The sequence below is a fragment of the Oratosquilla oratoria genome, chromosome 1, assembly GCF_046742065.1.
Source record: "Oratosquilla oratoria isolate Oo_2021 chromosome 1, ASM4674206v1, whole genome shotgun sequence".
NCBI lineage: Eukaryota > Metazoa > Arthropoda > Malacostraca > Stomatopoda > Squillidae > Oratosquilla > Oratosquilla oratoria.
The window spans coordinates 84,485,454-84,506,640 of NC_134777.1; the positions used below are offsets into that span (position 1 = coordinate 84,485,454).

Sequence of the window (21,187 nt, forward strand, 5' to 3'; positions counted from 1 at the left end):
CTGGTGTGAAGTTGGGGTTGTGTGATTTTCTGTGGCCTCTAGGGATGTATCTCTTGTCTGCATTTTGTATGATTGTATTAAAAGTGTGCACAGCATTGTTTATGTTTGTGATTGGTGTACTGTTAAGTGTTTCAAAATGTTGTTCTGTCTCTTCAGTAGAAGCTTCCCATTTAGCTCTCTTGTAATTGGTGTATGTGTGTCTGTGGCCAACTGGGGTGCATCTTGTTTTGGTGGTGATGATGATTGGAAGGTGGTTAGAACCAAGGGTTCTGACCACTCTCCATGATGTTGTTGGGGATAGGCAGGGGGAGCAAAAGGTGATATCAGGAGAGGAGGGAGTGTAGAGGGCTTGGTGTGGGATATGTGTATGATTATGTGTGTTGTTCATGATAGTCAATGAGTCAAACTGAGTCTGTATATCAAGCCCTCTGTCTGTGTCAGAGATAGTTATAGAAGAGATCTGAGGAACTTTCCATATAGAGTGGTGGACACTTGGAACAAACTGGACAAAACAATAGTGTATGCAAAATCCATACGCTAATTTAAGAGCAAACTAGACACTGCGAGATACAAAGGCAGGACACCACAAGCATAGCTCCCCTTCCCGTAAGATACAACTAGGTAGGTAATAGGCCAATTGTTACCAGGATTGGATTTGTCACTCTTTTTGAATAAGGGTACAACATTTGCTAGTTTCCACTCATGTACAAATCTTCCACATTGTAAAGATAAGTTGAAAATCACACTGAGGGGGTTTGCAATTTTCTTCTTTGACTTCTTTAAGTATTCTTGGATAAATTTTATCAGGTCCAGGTGATTTGTTTAATATAAGTTTGTCAATAACGCGCTTTTCATCACATTCTTCAATATCTATATCTAGTAGGCGTGTAGATACTACCCATCCTAGTGGGATTGACTGTTCGTTTCTTCTATTCTTAATAGTGAACACAGACACAAAATAATAATTTAGTGTGTCTGCCGTTGTCCTCTCCTCTGTTACTATTTCCCCTGTCCTTGATATGAGGGGGCCAATGGTGCTCTTAAGAACTTTTTTGTCCCTGATATATCTGAAAAATTCTTTAGGATTTTCTTTGCATTTGGAGGCAATATACTGTTCTTGTGATTTCTTGTTGGCTTTAATGAGCCTTTTGAATTCTTGACAACATTCATCATACTCCAATCTATCTGCTTGGGTATGTGTTGATTTGAATCTCTTGTACACACTTTTTTTTGGCTAGCAAAGTATTCTTACATACATACATATACCAAAGGCTTTTTCCCCCTTACACGGGGGGGGTGGGGGGGTGGGGGTGGGTAGCCAAAAAGAAAAAGTCATAGAAACCACTCCCACCCATTCCATCCCGTACAGATTCCACTCCCCTCCACCCTCCTCCCTGCCTCTCATCTTGGCAACTCCTGGATGACGGGTCATCCCTGCATCCTGTCCATTGCCCTGAGTCAGAAGCAGTATCGCAAGACACAGCACATCCACAGCAAGGCCGCTTCATAAATTAAGTGACCCCCCTCTCCGTCCCCTCATGCAGGAAAGGAGAAGATGGGGAGAAATCCCATCGGGCTGCATCAAATTATTTCTCATACATACTTCCTCACCCCCCCATTCCCCACCCACTCACCCTAATGCATCACAGCATCATCCATACACAACCCATACACAAAGTATTCTTTATGTTGACATTCCATCATTTTGGTTTTGTATTGCTTGATGGGCATCTGTCACGCATTGGAACACATTCGTCAACAGCTTTTATAAGTATATTACTGAACATAGCCCAAGTTTGTTCAACTTCTTGAATTTTGTACATTTATGACCTGTCGGTTTTTCCAAGTATCTATCTTAATTTTTTTTAAGTCTGCTCACTGGAAGTTCAGTACCTTTTTCAAGCTGTTATTTTGTAGATTAATGTTGCTATCAATGTTGAATGTGAGGATACTGTGGTTGCTGGTGCTGAATTTTGGTCCAACATTTACATTCATTACTTGTTTTTCATTAATTTTCAATACCAAGAACATTTTGCCCTCATCTAAGCAAATGTGTTGATTCAAGGAACTTTCCAAAATATTAGAGTAGAGCACATGACCAGTGTGGCTCACTTCCCAATTCCCTCAACTCTCACCCACTAGTTCCAGACCTTTGCCCAGCACCCTTGCAATCCCTCACCATTCCACTCATATACATGGTGAATAACCATGGTGACATTATAAAACCTTAGTGCGACCCCTTCATCTCAACCACTGTCTCCATTACCTTCCTTTACACAAGCTCTACCAGTGTAAAAGAATTTTCCCTGAGTAGACTTCCCTGTATCCCACTCTTCTACAACACATTCTGTATCACCTCTGTCAATCCTGTCACATGCCTTCTCCAAATATATGCAAAACTGAAAGATAGCCTTAATGTTTTCCAAAATATTCTCACATATCTTTTTTGCTACAAATTTTTTATACAAGCACCTTTTCCTAAACCCACCCAGCTCTCCCCCAATTATTCACTCTGTTCCCCTCCAAATCCTGTCAACACTTCTATACATCTTACCAACTACACTTAATGGACTAAAATTACTACATTCATGTTTGACCCCTTTTTCCATTTATAATGGAACAAGACATCTATTTCTCCTGCCCAGTGAAGTACTTTCTTCCTTTAGGTACACATTAAACAATCTCACTAGCCATTCCACTACAATAATTCCCATTGTCAGACACTCTTTGTAACAACCATTTAACCCAGGTGCTTCAGTAGCTTTCATCCTCTCATTGTTCTCTATATTTTCTCTTTTCCTATAGCCCTATCATTCTCCTTTTTCATCATAGTTATTTTCCAAGCATCCCCCACTGTCACAGTCAGACACACTCTTATCCTCCTCTACAGTCAGCAAATCCCTGAAATGATCTATCCATCTTCCTCTTCCTGCCTTCACTTCCATTAGCATCTGTCCATCAGCACCTTTTACCTTCTGCTCTCTTCTGCTCCCTTTCTCCAAAACATCTTTTCATTCTTTTCAAAAAATTTACATGGGCTTTCTGCTTAGCCTCCCTCACATTGTGTTTTGCTTCCATCCCCTTAATATCTCATATGCTTCTCAACTATTTGCAACCAGTCTTCATGTGCTCATTTTTTTTTTCCCACCACTGCCTTTACCTCTTCATCCCACAGTTCTTCTTTTGTTCCCATCCATCCTTCTCATCCCACTTACTATCTCTGTGCACTTTAGCATTTCCTCCTTGAAATGTAGCATTCTTCCTCCTCTCTTCTCTTTATTCTTGTCGTAATCTTCATAGCTACCTCCCATAAATGTCTCTGCTTCCTTTTTTTTTTTTTTTTTTTTTTTTTTTTTTTTTTTTTTTCATTTCTTTCCTTTTCATTTTATTTGCTCACCTTCAACACTTCTCTGCCACCTTCTTTTATCCCCATCCAATTTACCCCCACTCTCAGTTCCCCTTCTGCCGGATAATTGTCTGACACCTGCCCCCTCTCCTGGATACATTTATGTCCAGAGCTCTTCCAGTCCTCCTTTTGGGTATTACTACATACTTCATTAACACCCTCTCAACTAACTCCCACCCACCACCCTAGCTTGTATGTATTTATCCTTGTGTCTCTTTTCAAACACTGTTTTAACTATCATCATTTCCTTTTCAATATCAATCTCTTAACATCTCTTCACTATAGTTCTTTCATGCAAACCCATACCTTTCTACTACTCCATCTATTGGCTAATCTACTCTAACCTTGAGATCTCAGTGCTAGAATTAGAGGAAAGCTGTTAAGGACAAAGTTTTTTTACATGAGCAATAGAGCTTCTACTCACCCAATTGTATTTACTTAATTGTAGTATACAGGAAAGGGGCAATTCTTGTTGGCTCACACCTCCTATCCTCCAATTTATCATACCTAACCTTTAATTTGTATACAGTTCCAACTTAATTTATATCCTTGATTTCCAATTATTATATTTAGATTTAAACTCATGTACTGAGCTTGGGCTATATCACCTAAGTTATTCCAAGTATTTATGCATCTATATGGAAAACTTTATTTCTTCACATCTGTTAGACATTTGATCTTTATTTGTTACCATGATCTTTTAAAGGCCCACCATCTTTAGTAGTTCTTCTGTTCCCTTTAGTAACCTGAAAACTGTAATCATATGACCTCTTTCTCTTCAGTCTTTCCAAATTGGCAGACCCAGTGCTTTTAGTCTTTCCTCATATGGTTTATCTGCCAGGCTGGAGACCAGTTTGGTTGCTTCACATTGTATTCTCTCAATTTTGCTTATATCCTTCACTCTGTGTGGGGACCATACCACTGACATATATTCCAGTCTTAGACAGATCAGGATTTTGATTAATTTTTTCATCATTTCTTCATCCATATAGTGAAAAGCCACTTTAATCTTCTGCAGCAGTCCATATGTCTCTCCCACAATCTTGCTGATATGTCTGTCAGGTGACAGGTTGTCTTTTATCAACACTCCCAAATCTTTCTCCTCTTTTGCTTTTGTAATGGGTTGGGAATAGTGGTTTGAGGTGAAGGTGGGGCTACGTCAGGACTGTGTTATATCATGGTTATCAATGTGTACATGAACAGGATGATATGGGTGGTAAATTGCAAGGGTGATGGCAGAGGATTGGAGATGGTTACAGAGAGTAAAGGAACATGTGAGGTGAGCCACTTGTTGTTTGCTGATAACACTGTACTTGTGGCTATGTCAGAGGAGGGTCTGAGAAAGTTAGTGACAGGTTGGGAAGGTATGTGATCAGAGGAAGCTGAAGGTGAATGTGGGTAAAAACGAGGTTATGAGGTGTACAAGGGGAGAGTGTGGTAGTAAGTTGGAGGTAAGTTTTAAAGGAGAGAGGTTAGAGGAAGTATATAGTTTTATGTATTTAGGGTCACATTTAGCAGGGAATGAAGGAGTCAGGGTAGAGATAAACTGTAGAGTGAGGGAATCATGTGTCAGGGGAGAAAGAAAAGTGTCATGAGAAATAGGTATCTGGTAGTGGATGCAAAGAGAAGATTAATAAATTGTGCCTACACTGTATGGGGTGCAGACTTGGAATTGAAGGGAGGCAGAAAGGAGGAATTTAAATGTGTTTGAGCAGTATGGTGAGTGTTATAAAAATGGATAGAGTGAGAAAGGAGAAGAGCAGAGGTGGAAAAGGAGCTGCCAGCTAGAGCTGATGAAAGAATATTGGGATGGCTTGGGCACATGGAAAGAATAAGTGAAAAAAAAAGATAAGCAAAAAGAGTATGGAAGATAGAAGTAGATGTAGTGAACTTGTGAGGAAGACCATGAGATGGATGGCTGGAGTGAAGGTGGTTTTGTATTAAGGAGGAATGTGTGTTGAACAAGGAAAGAAGAATGTTAGGGATAGATGTGAGTAGAGAATAGTTGTCAGTGGACTATAAATTGATGTGGCCTAAAAGGATTTCTCCTGGTCTTTATTTTTGCATGAGGGGACAAGGAGGGAGGGTTGCTATGTAAAGCACCTGACCCTGGTATGGATGTATTATGTCTTGCTGCATTTCTTATGACTCGGGCATTGGACAGAAGACGGATGACCCTTTATCTACTAGGGGCTAGGATGAAAACAATTAGGTGTCAGATGGGAATAGGTGCATATCCATAGGGGAAGTTGCATTTGGTATATAGATTAATTCAAACATTCCTCAGTTTATGAATTGTAAATCAAATATCAGTGAAGATGGTATCATATTTATAGTTTTTACTTAAAGGTTTCATTCTTTAATGCCAGTAAAGTGAATAGATGTACTAGAGGTAAGGGTGGCAATGGGTTGGAAGTGAGTTTAAAGGGCAAGAGGATAGAGGAAACGGGGTTACTTGTGGCAGAATATAGAGATAAAGAAAGTAAATGCTAGGGGGGAGGGTGAAAAATGTCCTGAAAAAGATGTATCTGGGGATGAACACAGAGAACACTATAAGGGAATCTGTGTCCACAGCACTATGGAATAGAGACTTGGAATTAGAACAAAATAGAAAGGGAGTCTAAGCATGTTTGAATTAGGGTTTACAAGGATGGGCAATTTTATGTAGTTGTTATATTTCATCTGTTAGTCTAGTTAAAGGGTGAATTGAGTAAAGGGGGCATTGGATATAAGAGGAATGCTTGTTGAAGAAGGGAGATGTCTAAAGGTAAGTGAAAATGGAGTGTATTTACCTAACTAATGTACAGGAAAGGAACAATGATCATGGTTTTGAATGGATGAGGAAATGAGGGGTGGGGATTGCCATGTAAAGTGATGAGAGTAAACTAATTTGGGATGAAGGGCCCTTCTGTGGTAGTGCGGTGTCTTGCTGCCTTACGTCTGATCCGTGTATGTGTGGTGGGGTGACAGGGGTGACCTTTCATCTACAAAAAACTAAGATGGGAGGAACAATAAATGGGTTCTTAGATGGATGTGTGATAGGTATATGAATGCTTTGACTTGACCAGACTTATATAAAGGAGAAAAAGCCTTTTGGTATATGTATGTAAATCAAGAACTACCTCTACTCTAGAAATGTTAACATGACTTTGTTTAATGCATACTTAAATGACAGAATGATGGTCACAACTTCAGCAGATCATACAGCTCGCATTTGGAAAACTGCAGACTTTTCACATATGACAGAACTCAGGGACCCAAATCAGCGATGGGTTTGGGATGTTGCATTCTCAGCTGATTCCCAGCATATTATTACAGGTATGATTTGTTTATATAGTACAATACTTATTTGTTAAAGGAGTTCCTTTAAAAATTAGGAGTGTATGTTGTTTAAAGATTTACAGAATAACTAAACGCCTAATGCTATATTTTTCTTTATGACAGCATCTTCTGACAACAATGCTCGATTATGGTCTGTGGAAACTGGTGAAGTTGTGCGTGAATACTTGGGCCACCAGAAGGCAGTCTCTGTGCTTGCATTTAGGGATGTCATTCAGTCATATTTTTTTTTTTTTTTTTTTTTTTTTTTTTCTTCTTCTTCTTCTTCTTCTTCTTCTTCCAATTACCATGAACAAATCATAATATTTATGTGAGGTCAAAAAAGGAAAGTTTTGGTATAATAAAAAGAAGTATTACTGAAAGTTGTATTATTAGCAAATGTTACTCCTATATTCAAATTGGACAAAAGAATACAAGAGCCACAAAAATACAATTATGAGAGGGAGGAGAGGTAGAGGGGACTGGAGTATGTAGGGGATGGAATGGGTGGGAGTTGTTTCTATGCCTTTGTTTTTTGGCTACCCCCTGTGTAAGGGGGAAGAAAGCCTATGTATGTATACAGTGAGACCTCTTATTAACGGACGTTAATTAGCTGTGTTTGCGGTGTTTTCGCTGTGTTTTTGGTGCTGTTGTTTAGTGCGTGCAATCACTATGCCACCCAAAAACCACTCCAAAACACCGAAAACACCACAAACACAGCTAATTAATGTCCGTTAATGAGAGGTCTCACTGTAATTCTGCACTATGTATTCTTCCATAATGTGTTTAACAGTATGGGGTGAAGTGTAACATCCTAGACAGATGTCTGCAATATATTTATCCATGCACCTTTAGTAATTCTGAAGGTCTGGATGGTGGCTGCACCACAGCCCGGCCAAGTAGACTCTGTCCTCTTGGGGGAGAGAGGATTCAGAGGAATGGATGTCATGGGGTCTGGCACACAGTATATGTTGTATATCAGCCTGTTGATGGAGCAGAGATATGATTATGGGTAAGCTTCTGGAGGCAGGCATCTGGTGGTTGTGGAGGAAGAGAAGAGAGTGTGTGTGATATAGGTATTTGGGCATTGTTTTGATGTTTCTTGGCATGTGTGGGTATTCTGTCATTTGGTGTATTTACCTAGTTGTATCTTACGGGAAGGGAAGCCATGCTCGTGGTGTCCTGCCTTTATATAATGCAGTGTCTAGTTTGCTCTTCAATTTGTGTATGGTTTTTGCACACACTTGTTTTGTCCAGTTTATTCCAGGTTTCCACCACTCTGTGTGGAAAACTTTTTTTTTTTTTTTTTTCAGATCTCTGCTATAATTATCTTTTTGGAGTTTCTTTCCATGTCCTCTTGTGTTTCTCTTGTCCCAATTTAGTAGGAGGTATGCTATGTTTGTGGATGTTGTGGCAAGTGTTTTTGTGTACCTCTCATATCAATGTGATCCTTGAATTTGAGGACACTCATTTAGTGGTGTAGATGGTCTGTAGGTGTTGTATTTGTGCAGCCTTCAGGGCTTTGTTCTGTATAGTCTGCAGGGTGTTGTGGTGTGTCTCAGGGAGGTTAGAGGCCCATGTGGGGCATGCATAATTCAACACAGGGTATACGTTATTGAAATATAATTACTGTGTCATGATGTGTCACAAAGGGGTATCATGATGTGTCACATGCAAGTGTAATGCAGTAGCTTATGTAGGTTGTTATTCCAAGTATCCCTATGAGAGTTATATGATATTGTAACTGCCCTTACTTTCTATCTTGTGGTGCCAATATATATATAATCATGTCTGGGGTATTGGCTGCATGTTATTGTGGCAAAGTAGCATGCAGTTGATACTTTAGGGTCTATATGATGACACTTTTATACTATGACTGTCCCTCCGTTATGCTGTCCTGTACCATTTCTCTGAGTATTCATTTTCTGTTTTCACCAACCCTGTGGTGGGGGAAGAGAGTGCTACCACCAAGTTTTCCCACTTGAGTCGTAAAAGGCAACAAAAAAGGGACGGGGGATAGGATTAGGAGTCCTACTACCTGTAGCCCCAAAAGGGGACATCCCCTAAAAATAAAAGAAAAGGCATAAGAGGGTCTGGGAGTTTTCCAACCAGTGCCCTAAGGTTTGGGTCTTTTAATGTGCGTGGATGTGGTAGATGAGAGTAAGAAGGAAGAGATTGGCAGTATGTTTGTGAGAAGAAAGATGAATGTGCTGGCTTTGAGTGAAACTAAAATGAAAGGTAAGGGTAACTGTGAGTTTGGGAGTATAGCTGGGAGGTACTCAGGAGTGAAGAGGAGATGAGGGAGAGAAGGGATGTCTATACTAGTAAGTGAAGAGATAAGTAAGCGGGTAGTGGAGTGGAAGGAGGTTCATCAAGGTTGATGTGGATGAAGTGCGTATGGACCTGGTAGTGAGAAGAGCGTAGAGGAAAGGGAGGCTTTTTGGGTAGATATAAATGTATAGAGGGATCAGGGAGAAATGTCAATGTAGTTGTATTGGGAGACCTTAATGCTAGTGTAGGAAATGAGCCAGTAGACGGAGTGATTGGGAAGTATGGAGTTCCCGGTAAAAATCGTAGTGGAGAAATGATGGTGGAGATGTGTCTTGAAAGAGTTGATGATAGCTAATACAGTATTTAAGAAGAACGTCAAGCATAAGTACACATGAGAGAGAGTGGTGGATGGAAGGGTGGCAGATAGAGCATTAATGGACTATATAGTGGTGACCAGGAGTATGGTAGGAAGAGTTAAGGATGTACATGTTCTAAGGGGAGAGAGCGGGGGAATATCAGATCATTTTCTTGTGGAAGGTAAAAAGAGACTGGAGAAAGAGGAAAAGGACAGAAAGTAGGGAGGTACTTAGAGTGAACTGCTTAAATGAGGAAAAAAAGGAGAGTGAGTTTAAGAAGAAACTGAAAGAGGAGTGGGAGGGAGTAAAGGATAGAGTAGAACTAGGAATGGGGATGGTTCAAGGAGGGAGTCATAAGATGTACAAAGATGGTGTGTGGAACAAGGAGGGTGGGAGGAAAAAGAAGGAAGGGTAGTGAGTGGAGGGATGAGGAAGCAAAGAAATGTGTAGAAGAAAAGAAGCAGGCATTCATAGATTGGCTGCAAATTAGGACGAGGGAATCGTATGAGAGGTACAAAGTAAAGGGAAAGGAAGCTAAGCATAAGATATAGGAAGCAAAGAGGAGAGCAGATGTGAAATGGGGTAAGAGTATGACAGAAAATTTTGAAAGCGGTAAAAAGATGTTTTGGAAGGAAATTAGAAAAGAAAAAGGAAGCGAATCGAGTAGAGAGGAAAAGGTAAAAGGTGCAGATGGAGAGATGATAATGGAAGAGAAGGCAGTGAGAGGAAGGTGGGCAGAGTAATTTAGGGAGTTGCTAAATGTGAAGGAGGATAGGGAGAGAAAGGTAGTTGCAGTGGGAAGCGCTAGGAAAATGAGAGTGATGAGTGAGAAAAATGGAGGAGAAATAGGGAAGGATGAAGTGAAACCAGCTGTTAAGATGATGAAAGCAGGTAAGGCACCTGGTCTGGATGGATGCCATGCAGAATGTCTGAAGAAAGGAGGTACAGTGATGGTGGACTGGCTGTTGAGGTTGTTTAATGTTTGTTTGAGAGAGGGTAGAGTGCCAGAGGACTGGAGGAGTGCCTGTATAATTCCGCTTTACAAGGGAAAGGGGAACAAGTGTGAGTGTAGTAGTTTCAGAGGGATCAGCTTGTTGAGTGTAGTTGGGAAGACGTATGGGAGGGTCTTGATTGAGAGGATTAGGAGAAGAACAGAGGGAGTAATTGGTGAGGAACAGTGCGGGTTTATGACAGGTAGGGGTTGTGTAGATCAGATCTTTGTGGTAAGAGATATGTGAGAAAGCTATAGGAAAAGGTAAGGATGTTTTTTTGGCTTTTATGGATCTGGAAAAGGCTTATGACAGGGTAGATAGGAAGGTACTGCAGATATATGGGATAGGAGGAAAGCTGTTAAGAGCAGTCAAGAGTTTTTACAAGAGTAGTAGAGCTTGTGTTAGGATTAGAAATGGAGAGAGTGAATGGTTTGAGGTAAAGGTGGGACTTCATCAGGGATGTGTTATGTCACCCTGGCTGTTCAATCTTTACACACATGGGGTGGTGCGAGAGGTGAATGCAAGGGTAGTGGGTCAAGGTTTGGAGATGATTAAAGAAAATGGAGAAAAGTGGGAGGTGAGCCAGTTGTTGTTTGCTGACGACACTGCGCTTATAGCAGGATCAGAGGAGGGATTGAGGAAGTTAGTGACAGAGTTTGAGAAGGTGTGTGAAAGAAGGAAGCTGAAGATAAATGTGGGTTAAAAGTAAGGTGATGAGATGTACAAGGGGAGAGAGTGACAGTAGGCTGGAGGTGAGCATTAAGGGTGAAAGACTGGAGGAAGTGGATAGTTTTAGATATTTGGGTGCGAATGTGGCAGGAAAGGGAGGAGTGGGGGTGGAGGTAAAATGTAGATTGAGAGAAGCGAGTAAATGCCTTGGTGGATTAAAAAGTGTAATGAGGAATAGACATCTGGGAATGGATGCTAAGAGGAGGTTATATGAAGGAGTGATTGTCCCAACAGCATTGTACGGGGCAGAAACATGGAACATAAGAGAGGAAGAGAGAAGGAGTTTGAATGTGTTTGAGATGAAATGTCTGAGAAGTATGATAGGGGTTACTAGGCTAGAGTAAGAAATGAGGTGAGGAGGAGAACAGGGGTGGAAAGGGAACTAGGAGATAGGGTTGATGAATGGGTATTAGGATGGTTTGGACACATGGAAAGAATGAGTGAAGAAAGATTAGTAAAAGAAGTATGGAAGGAGTGAATATGAGGGGGCGTCCTAGGATGAGATGGATGGATGGGGTAAAAGAGGCATTACAAAAGAGAGGAATGTCTGTGGAAGAAGGACGGGAGAGGACAGAAGATAGGGGTGAATGGAGAGGGGTTGTGTATAGATGATGCAATGATGTATGAGGAGGAGTGGGTGGGGGTTGGGGATGTATGTGTGAGAAGAAAATTGACGCAGCCCGAAGGGATTTCTCCCCGTCTTCTCCTTTTCTGCATGAGGGGACAGAGAGGGGGGTCGCCGAATTTATGAAGCAGCCTTGCTGTGGATGCGCTGTGTCTTGCGACACTACTTCTGACCCAGGGCAGTGGACCGGATGCAGAGATGGCCCGTCATCCAGGTGGTGCCAAGATAAGAGGGAGGGAGGGGAGTGGAATATATAGGAAATGGAATGGGTGGGAGTGGTTTCTATGCCTTTTTCTTTGTGGCTAACCCCCATGTAAGGGGAAAAAGTCTTTGGTATATGTATGTATGTATGTTGGATTTGATCACTACTAAGCTATTTTAAGCTGGATAATGAGATATAGGACCATAAAAATATTAAAACTACAATTAATTACAAGTTACAGAGTCTGGATGGGAACTGCTGCAGAATACAGAGGAGTATAAAATTTAAGCAAATTGCAGTAAGGTATCAAGGGTCACTACATCAACAAAGGCATAGGGGAGTAGTGCCATCACAAATTGTGCTTAGTCCTTAGCAAGATTCTGATAGGTAGCAAATGATAATCTGTAAACCTTCTTCACACAAAAAAAAAACAGTGGAAGGATTGTGTGAAGCCAGGTAAATAGGAATATAGACAAGGCCTATATAGAAAAATGGCACCTGCCATTGGGACTTGTAAGTGCCCCACATATAAAAAGAGGATTGAGTGCTATAAATGACATTCATGCCCTCATTCAAACCCCTTGTATCATGCAAGTCCACTCTGCAGATATTTTGTATCATATAAGTAGTTATATATTTTGCATTTCACCTTTATTTCATATCCAGTGAAAGAAAAAAAATCCTGATTGAAGGCAAAAACACACTGGCAACTGGATTAATAGAACTGATCAAATTGTGACCAGGTTTGATACAGTAAATTAAAATCAACACCAAATCATGACATATAAGTTGGGGGCCTGTCAGGGATTATTTTTCTTCTTCGCTGATTGAAATAATTGGTTTGTGCAAAATATTTGAGAGTGAGATAGGACAAAAGTAGAAAGTTAGATCACACAGAGTGAATTCAAATTGTGATCAATCATAAAAACTGAGGCACATCTGTCATTTGTTTTGTTTAAATATGATTTGTTTTGTTTACATATAAGATTATGTCATGCTCATGCAGTTTAAACTGTATTGAAAATAATTTTGACTGAAGGATTTTCATAGGTAAGAAAAAGAAATTACAATATAGAGGAAGATAGAAGTGAAAATGGGATAGATGAGGAAAGTAGAGATGAAAGAAATAGCAAAGTCGATCTTAGATGAGAGACAGGATTTCAGAGAGAAACAAAGATGAAGCCCAACGTGATGTAAAATTGCTAAAATTAACTGAGTTGAACTTAGAAAGGGAAAGACTCCAAGAACAGCATGAGCAACGATTAACTCAGATGAGTAGGGAGAAAAGTATAGAGGATATTGTTATAAAAGCCAAACAATTTGCCCCCATTTTATATGAAAGGGAACCAGAAATTTCCTTTCAACATTCAAAGTCACAGTGAGACAAATGGGATGGAAAAGGGACTTTTGGTCAGCTATAATAAAACCTAACTTACCCCCAAAATTCTTAGGTGCATATACAGTATTTGACAAAGGTGTACATAATTATGATCAAATTAAGGATAAAATACTAAAGGCATATAAGATTACCTAGAACATTTCAGAGGGAAATTCAGAGAGGTGAGGAGGCATTGCTTATGAATAAATGGATCAAGCCAAGAATTTAAGGAGTAATTTAGACAAATGGCTATGTGCAGAAAATGCCGTAACCACTGAGAAAATCGCAGAGGTATTTACGATTGAAGAATTCCTTAATATATTGAACGGTGACCATGCAGAAGTGTGAGACCTTGTTACAGACAGCAAGAAGGAGAAACATGATACAAACTCCAAGGGGTGAAAACAAAGGCATATGCAGAGATATGGGAGACCACAAATAAGAGATAGTTGGAGGTGACATTATTTATTTCCAATCTTCATGATTTTTTTTGTGTGTATATTTCTTTGTACCTTTAGTATAAAATCCCAATATTTCATTGAAATATGATAATTTTTGAAGATATAAATCAGTGCTGAAAAAAAAAATCAAAAATTACTTTGGTGTTTTTCATTATAGTTCAACTATTTTTCAACTTACCATTTTGAAAATTAAAATGGATATGACAGATACTAGTTTAATTTTGATTGAGGATGCTTTCAATTATCGAATGCCATTCTCAAAAGGTAAATCTAGCTTATGGATCCTATCTTTGGGTTCATCCATCTCACTACTGTTTTTACCATGATCTACTACTGTTGCCTCTTCTTGTGTATGGCTGTCTTTCTGTTCCCTCATATGTAACATGCTTACTGGTGAATTGTTTTGGATCATCACAAATTGCCTCTCACTTTCTAATCTATCCAGGAATTTGCTAAGTGGATACCCATCTTCTATATCTATATAATGTGATTGGGAAATTCTAAGTTAAGTCAGGTTATTTTGATTAGTAATTGCTGCTACCATCACTGTGGTGGGGGAAGAGAATGCTACCACCAAATCTTCCCACTTGAGTTGTAAAAAGCGACAAAAAATGGGACGGGGGATGGGATTAGGGGTCCTACAACCTGTAGCCCCAAAAGGGGACATTCCTAAAAAAAAGAAGAAAAAGCATAAGAGAGTCTGGGAGTTTTCCAACCAGTACCCTATGGTTTGGGTCTTTTAATGTGCATGGATGTGGTACAGATGAGAGCAAAAGGGAAGAGATAGGCAGTATGTTTGTGAGAAAAAAGATGGATGTGCTGGCTTTGAGTGAAACTAAAATGAAAGGAAAGGGCAACTGTGAGTTTGGGAGGTACTCAGGAGTGAAGAGGGGATGAGGGAGAGAAGGGGTGGCTATACTAGTAAGTGAAGAGATAAGCGTGTAGTGGAGTGGAAGGAGGTTTCATCAAGGTTGATGTGGATGAAGGTGAAGCTGGGAAGGGAGATGTAGTTTTTGTAAGTGTGTATGGACCTGGTAGTGAGAAGAGCATAGAGGAAAGGGAGGCTTTTTGGGTAGATATAAATGAGTACATAGAGGGATTAGGGAGAAATGTCAATGTAGTTGTATTGGGAAACCTTAATGCTAGTGTAGGAAATGAACCAGTGGACAGAGTGATTGGGAAGTATGGAGTTCCAGGTAAAAATCGTAGTGGAGAAATGATGGTGGAGATGTGTCTTGAAAGAGAGTTGATGATAGCAAATACAGTGTTTAGGAAGAAATTCAAGCATAAGTACACATGGATGAGGGTGGTGGATGGAAGGGTGGCAGATAGAGCATTAATGGACTATATAGTGGTGACCAGGAGTATGATAGGAAGAGTTAAGGATGTACATGTTCTAAGGGGAGAGAGTGGGGGAATATCAGATCATTTTCTGGTGGAAGGTAAATTGAGAGTGGAGAAAGAGGAAAAGGGTAGAAGGTAGGGAGGTATTTACCTAGTTGTAATATACGGGAGGGGAGCTATGCTCGTGGTGACCCGTCTTTATATCTCTCTGCATCAAGTTTTATCTTAAAATCTTGTATAGTGTTCGCACATACTGTTTTGTTGTCTAATTTGTTCCATGCATTTATCGGTCTGTGTGGGAAACTGTTCCTTTTCAACTTTTTTCTATAACTATCCTTTTTCAGTTTTTTTCCGTGTCCTCTCGTTTTACCATTGTCCCACACTAACAAGTCGTTCCTGTCTAAAACTTCCATTCCTTTCATTATTCTGTAGATAGTCAGCAAGTCTCCTCTTTCTCTTCTTTGTTCCAGAGTTGGTAGATTCAATTTGGACAGTCTTTGCTCATATGTTAGTTCGGCGAGAGTTGGTGCTAGTTTGGTTGTCGCTCTTTGTAATCTTTCTAGTTTCTTAATATTCTTTTTGGTACTGGGTGTCCAAAGTGATGCTGCGTACTCAAGTTTTGGTCTTATTAGTGTAGTTAGTATTTTCTTTATCATTTTTTCATCCATATAAGTAAATGCCACTTTGATTGACCTCAATAAGTTGTAGGTTTCTCTGAATATTTTATTTATATGCTTATCTGGTTTCATGTCCTTTCCAATCATCACTCCAAGATCTTTTTCCAAGTTTTTTTTTTTTTCTTCCCCAATTCTGTAATCTTTGTTATTCTGTTTTTACTCTTTCCAAATTCCATTATACTGAATTTCTTTATATAAAAATTTACTTCCCACTTTTGAGTCCAATTCCATATCGTGTCCAGATCTTGGTGCAGTGAGTTGCAGTCCTCTTCCATTTTTACCTTCTTTAGTAATTTTGCATCATCTGCAAAGAAATTCATATAGCACTCCACGCCTTCATTCATGTCATTAATGTATACGACAAACATGATTGGGGCCAGTACTGATCCTTGCAGGACAAATACTTTTTACTTCTTCCCAGTTGAAGAATTTTTCTCTAATTACAACTCATTTTCCTCCCAACCAGAAAGTCTTTCATCCATTCCAATAATTTTCCTCTGATGCCACCTTTTGACTCTATCTTATTAGTTTCCTATGAGGTACCTTATTGAATCCCTTTTGCAGGTCCAGAAAAGCACAGTCCACCCATCCATCTCTTTCTTGTATTATGTCTACTAGTCTTGAGTAAAAGCAGATCAAATTTGTCTGAAACCAAATAGATTTGGGTTCGGTATAGATTTTTCTTCCAGGTATTTAACCCATCTGTTTTTGACAAGTCTTTCACAAATTTTTGCTATTGTACTTGTTAGTGAGACCGGTCTGTAGTTAGATGGATCTTCCTTATCACCTCCCTTTTAAATTGGTACGATGTTTGCCTTCTTCCAGTCCAATGACACTTTTCCTTCTTTAAGTGAGAGTTTAATTATATTATATATTTTGTCAGTTAATTCTTCCATACATTCTTTCAGTATCCAGTTTGCAATTCCGTCTGGGCCATGTGATTTTCTGACATCAAAGGTTTTAATTTGGTCACTGATTTCTTTTTGTGTTACGTTTATTTCTTTCATTGCTAGGGATAATTCTCTCTACACTGTTAGGCGAGTATTCTATTGTGAATACTGATCTGAATTGGTTGTTCATAATTTCAGCCATTTCCAGTTCTTCTGTATATTCCTTTTTATCTTGGCGCAGTTTTTCTATTTCTTGTTTGTTTTTCAGTTTTCCATTTACATACTTGTAAAATAGTTTGGGTTCTTCCCTACATTTGTCTATTATCTTTTTTTCGTAATTTCTCTTTTCATCTCTGTGTATTTTTACATGTTCGTTTTTTAGTTTGATGTACGTTTGCCATTTGCTTGGTTTCTTATCTCTTTTCCATTTTTTCCAAGCTTTGTCTCTTTTGCCCTTAGCTTCACTACATCTTTTGTTGTACCACCTCTTTATGTATGCTTTTTCCTTTTTTTTTTTTTTTTTTTTTTTTTTTTTTTTTTTTTTTTTTTTTTTTTTTTTTTTTTTTTTTTGGTGGTACATATTTGTTCACTCCTTCATTATAAATTTCTTTTAGTATGTTCCATTTTTCTTCTATCCCTGTATCTTTGTTTTGGAATTTTTCCCAGTTTGCATTGCGAAAGAATGATTTAAGTTTCTCAAAGTTTGTTTTGTTATGCATAGGTCTTCCTATTCTATGTTTATCATTTTTGCTTTGATCCATTTGTTCTTTCAATTCCATTTCTATTACTACGTGGTCACTTTTTTCTATCGGAGTTTTATGATAATTTTTTTCAATAATCTCAGGTTCTGTCGTAAGTATTAAGTCCAATTTTGAGGGTTCTTCATTTCCTCAATTTTGAGGGTTCTTCATTTCCTCTGTATCTAGGATTTTCTCTAATGCACTGGGTCATTGTGTATTCAATGGTCAAGTCAAGGAGTACATTGCCCCAGTGTTTCTTTCCCCCCTTCACTGTCATTTCTTCCCAACATATTTCTTTTGAATTAAAGTCACCCATAATTACTGTATTTCCTCCATCTTTCAGTATTTCAATTAATTCACCTTTTGTATCTTCTAGTAACTCGGAATGATCCCTTTCTGCCCAGGCTTGTGCTTTAGGAGGTACATATACCACTGCAAATTTTCTTTTCTTCATTTGTTTACCTTCGACTTGTACCATAATTGATTCTACATTAAATGATTGAATGAGAAAAAAAAAAGGAGTGAGTATAAGAAGAAGCTGAAAGAGGAGTGGGAGTAAAGGATAGAGTAGAACTAGGAGTGGAGGAGGTTCAAGGAGGTGGGCACAGATGGTGTGTGGAACAAGGAGGGTGGGAGGAAATAGAAGGAAGGGTAGTGAGTGGTGGGATGAGGAAGCAAAGAAAGGTGTAGAAGAGAAGCAGGCATTCATAGATTGGCTACAAATAAGGACGAGGGAATTGTATGAGAGGTACAAAGTAAAGAGAAGGGAAGTTAAGCATAAAATAAAGGAAGCAAAGAGGAGAACAGATGTGAAATGGGGTAAGAGTATGACAGAAAATTTTGAAAACAATAAAAAGATGTTTTGGAAGGAAATTAAAAGAGAAAGAGGAGGCGAATCAAGTACTGTAGAGAAGAAAAGGTAAAAGGTGCAGATGGAGAGTATTTTCGGGAGTTGCTAAATGTGAAGGAGAATAGGGAGGGAAAGGTAGTTGCAGTAGGAAGCACTAAGAAAATGAGAGTAATGAGTGAGGAAAATGGAGGAGAAATAGGGAAGGATGAAGTGAAAGCAGCTGTTAAGATGAGAGCAGGTAAGGCACCTGGTCTGGATAGATGCCATGCAGAATATCTGAAGAAAGGAGGTACAGTTGTGGTGGACTGGCTGGTGAGGTTATTTAATGTTTGTTTAAGAGAAGGTAGAGTGCCAAAGGACTGGAGGAGTGCCTGTATAGTTCCTCTTTACAAGGGAAAGGGGAACAAGTGTAAGTGTAGTAGTTTCAGAGGGATCAGCTTGTTGAGTGTAGTTGGGAAGGCTTATGGGAGGGTCTTGATTGAGAGGATTAGGAGAGGAACAGAGGGAGTAATTGGTGAGGAACAGTGTGGGTTTATGACAGGTAGGGGATGTGTAGATCAGATTTTTGTAGTAAGACAGATATGTGAGAAAGCTATAGGAAAAGGTAAGGATGTTTTTTGGGCTTTTATGGATCTGGAAAAGGCTTACGACAGGGTAGACAGGAAGGCACTGTAGGAGGTACTGCAGATATATGGGATAGGAGGAAAGCTGTTAAGAGCAGTCAAGAGTTTTTACAAAAGTAGTAGAGCTTGTGTTAGGATTAGAAATGGAGAGAGTGAGTGGTTTGAGGTAAAGGTGGGACTTCGTCAGGGATGTGTTATGTCGCCCTGGCTGTTCAATATTTACATGGATGGGGTGGTGCAAGAGGTGAATGCAAGGGTAGTGGGTCAGGGGTTGGAGATGATTAAAGAAAATGGAGAAAACTGGGAAATAAGCCAGTTGTTATTTGCTGACGACACTGCGCTTGTAGCAGGATCAGAGGAGAGATTGAGGAAGTTAGTGACAGAGTTTGAGAAGGTGTGTTAAAGAAGGAAGCTGAAGATAAATGTGGGCAAAAGTAAGGTGATGAGATGTACAAGGGGAGAGAGTGACAGCAGACTGGAAGTGAGCATTAAGGGTGAAAGACTGGAGGAAGTGGATAGTTTTAGATACTTGGGTGCGAATGTAGTAGGAAAGGGAGGAGTGGAGGTAGAATGTAGATTGAGAGAAGCGAGTAAATGCCTTGGTGGATTGAAAAGTGTAATGAGAAATAGATATTTGGGAATGGAATCTAAGAGGAGGTTATATGAAGGAGTGATTGTACCAACAGCATTGTACAGGGCAGAAACATGGAACATGAGAGAGGAAGAAAGAAGGAGTTTGAATGTGTTTGAGATGAGATGTCTGAGAAGTATGATAGGGGTTACTAGGCTGGATAGAGTGAGAAATGAGGAGGTGAGGAGGAGAACAGGGGTGGAAAGGAAGTTGGGAGATAAGGTTGATGAGAGAGTATTAGGATGGGTTTGGACACATAGAAAGAATGAGTAAAGAAAGATTAGTAAAAGAAGTGTGGAAGGCAGAGGTGAATATGAGGGGGCGTCCTAGGATGAGATGGATGGATGGGGTGAAAGGGGCATTACAAAAGAGAGGAATGTCTGTGGAGGAAGGACAGGAGAGGACAGAAGATAGGGGTGAATGGAGAGGGGTTGTGTATAGATGATGCTGCGATGCATGAAGGGGATTGGGTGGGGGATGGGGGGTGAGGAAGTACAGTATGTATGAGAAAAATTTTGACGCAGCCCGAAGGGATTTCTCCTCATCTTCTCCTTTTCTGCATGAGGGGACAGAGAGGGGGGGGTCGCCGAATTTATGAAGCAGCCTTGCCGTGGATGTGCTGTGTCTTGCGACACTGCTTCTGACCCAGGGCAGTGGACAGGATGCAGGGATGATCCATCATCCAGGAGGTGCCAAGATAAGAGGGAGGGTGGAGGGGAGTGGAGTATGTTGGGGATGGAATGGGTGGGAGTGGATTCTATGGCTTTTTCTCTACTCCCCATGTAGGGGGAAAAAGCCTTTGGTATATGTATGTATATATATATATATATACACATGTATATATATGTAAATATATATATATATATATATATTGTCATTACTCAGGCTGGAAAGATACTTGTTAACAGTAAGGGCATACCGAGTGCCCAAGCACCAACAAAGTTAGAATGGGGTTATAGAAACACATCAGACTACTGGTATGCCGAAAGACAGAGGACAGTGTTAACCATTTAATATATCAGTATGAAATATAATCAGACAACATAAACTAAAACAATATTAATTATATTAATCCTAACACACAATAAAAATAAATGAGGAATGAGAGATGTAGACAATATAGAGCGGATAAGACTGAAACCTGACATGTCGAGTCGTCTATTGTCCAAGAAATAATAATTACAATTCAGAGGGGGACAAAGCTGGCAGCTAGCTAGAGGCGATTCTGTTGAGTTTTGGGAATACCTAGTTTTTATAGGGAAACTAGGCTGACATCTTGGTCAGTGATTGGCCGAGGACGTTTGTTCAGTCCGAACTGCCGAACTATCGCTTTGCTGCAGAGCGACCCAAGTGGGGGTGGGGGAGAAAGCTGACTACTTGTTTCTTCGAAGTAGGATGATAGTGGTATTAGGAAGGGTGTCATTCAGGTGAATGGGTACCTTGACACCCACATGGGGTATTGTGTCACCTGGCTAGGGGTAATATCGTGACACCCCCCACCAAAGACCTCCGAAGGGGAACACGAAGGAGGTTAGCTGACTAGAGCCTGGAAGAGAGTATCTGCTATGATGCCAGGCCCTTTTATATGGTGGATATCTAGATGGTACTCTTTTAAGGTTAGAGCCCCAACAAAGAATCTTCTGATTCTGCATCTTTGTTTTCTGAATGAAAGCGAGAGGGTTATGGGCGGTGAA

The 21,187-nt window shown here is 39.9% G+C and overlaps 1 protein-coding gene across 2 annotated transcripts in view; it reads left to right on the top strand.

Moving 5' to 3' along the window:
• The window catches only part of Lst8 (MTOR associated protein, LST8), a 93,748-nt gene extending 86,674 nt beyond the window's left edge, over positions 1-7,074 (top strand). For both annotated transcript variants that reach the window (XM_076174405.1, XM_076174482.1), the window contains exons 6-7: positions 6,582-6,724; positions 6,851-7,074. In XM_076174405.1, coding sequence (XP_076030520.1) covers positions 6,582-6,724; positions 6,851-7,059 — 352 coding nt within the window. In that variant the 3' untranslated portion in view covers positions 7,060-7,074. The remainder of the gene's footprint in view (positions 1-6,581; positions 6,725-6,850) is intronic.
• The last annotated feature ends 14,113 nt before the right edge of the window (positions 7,075-21,187 follow it).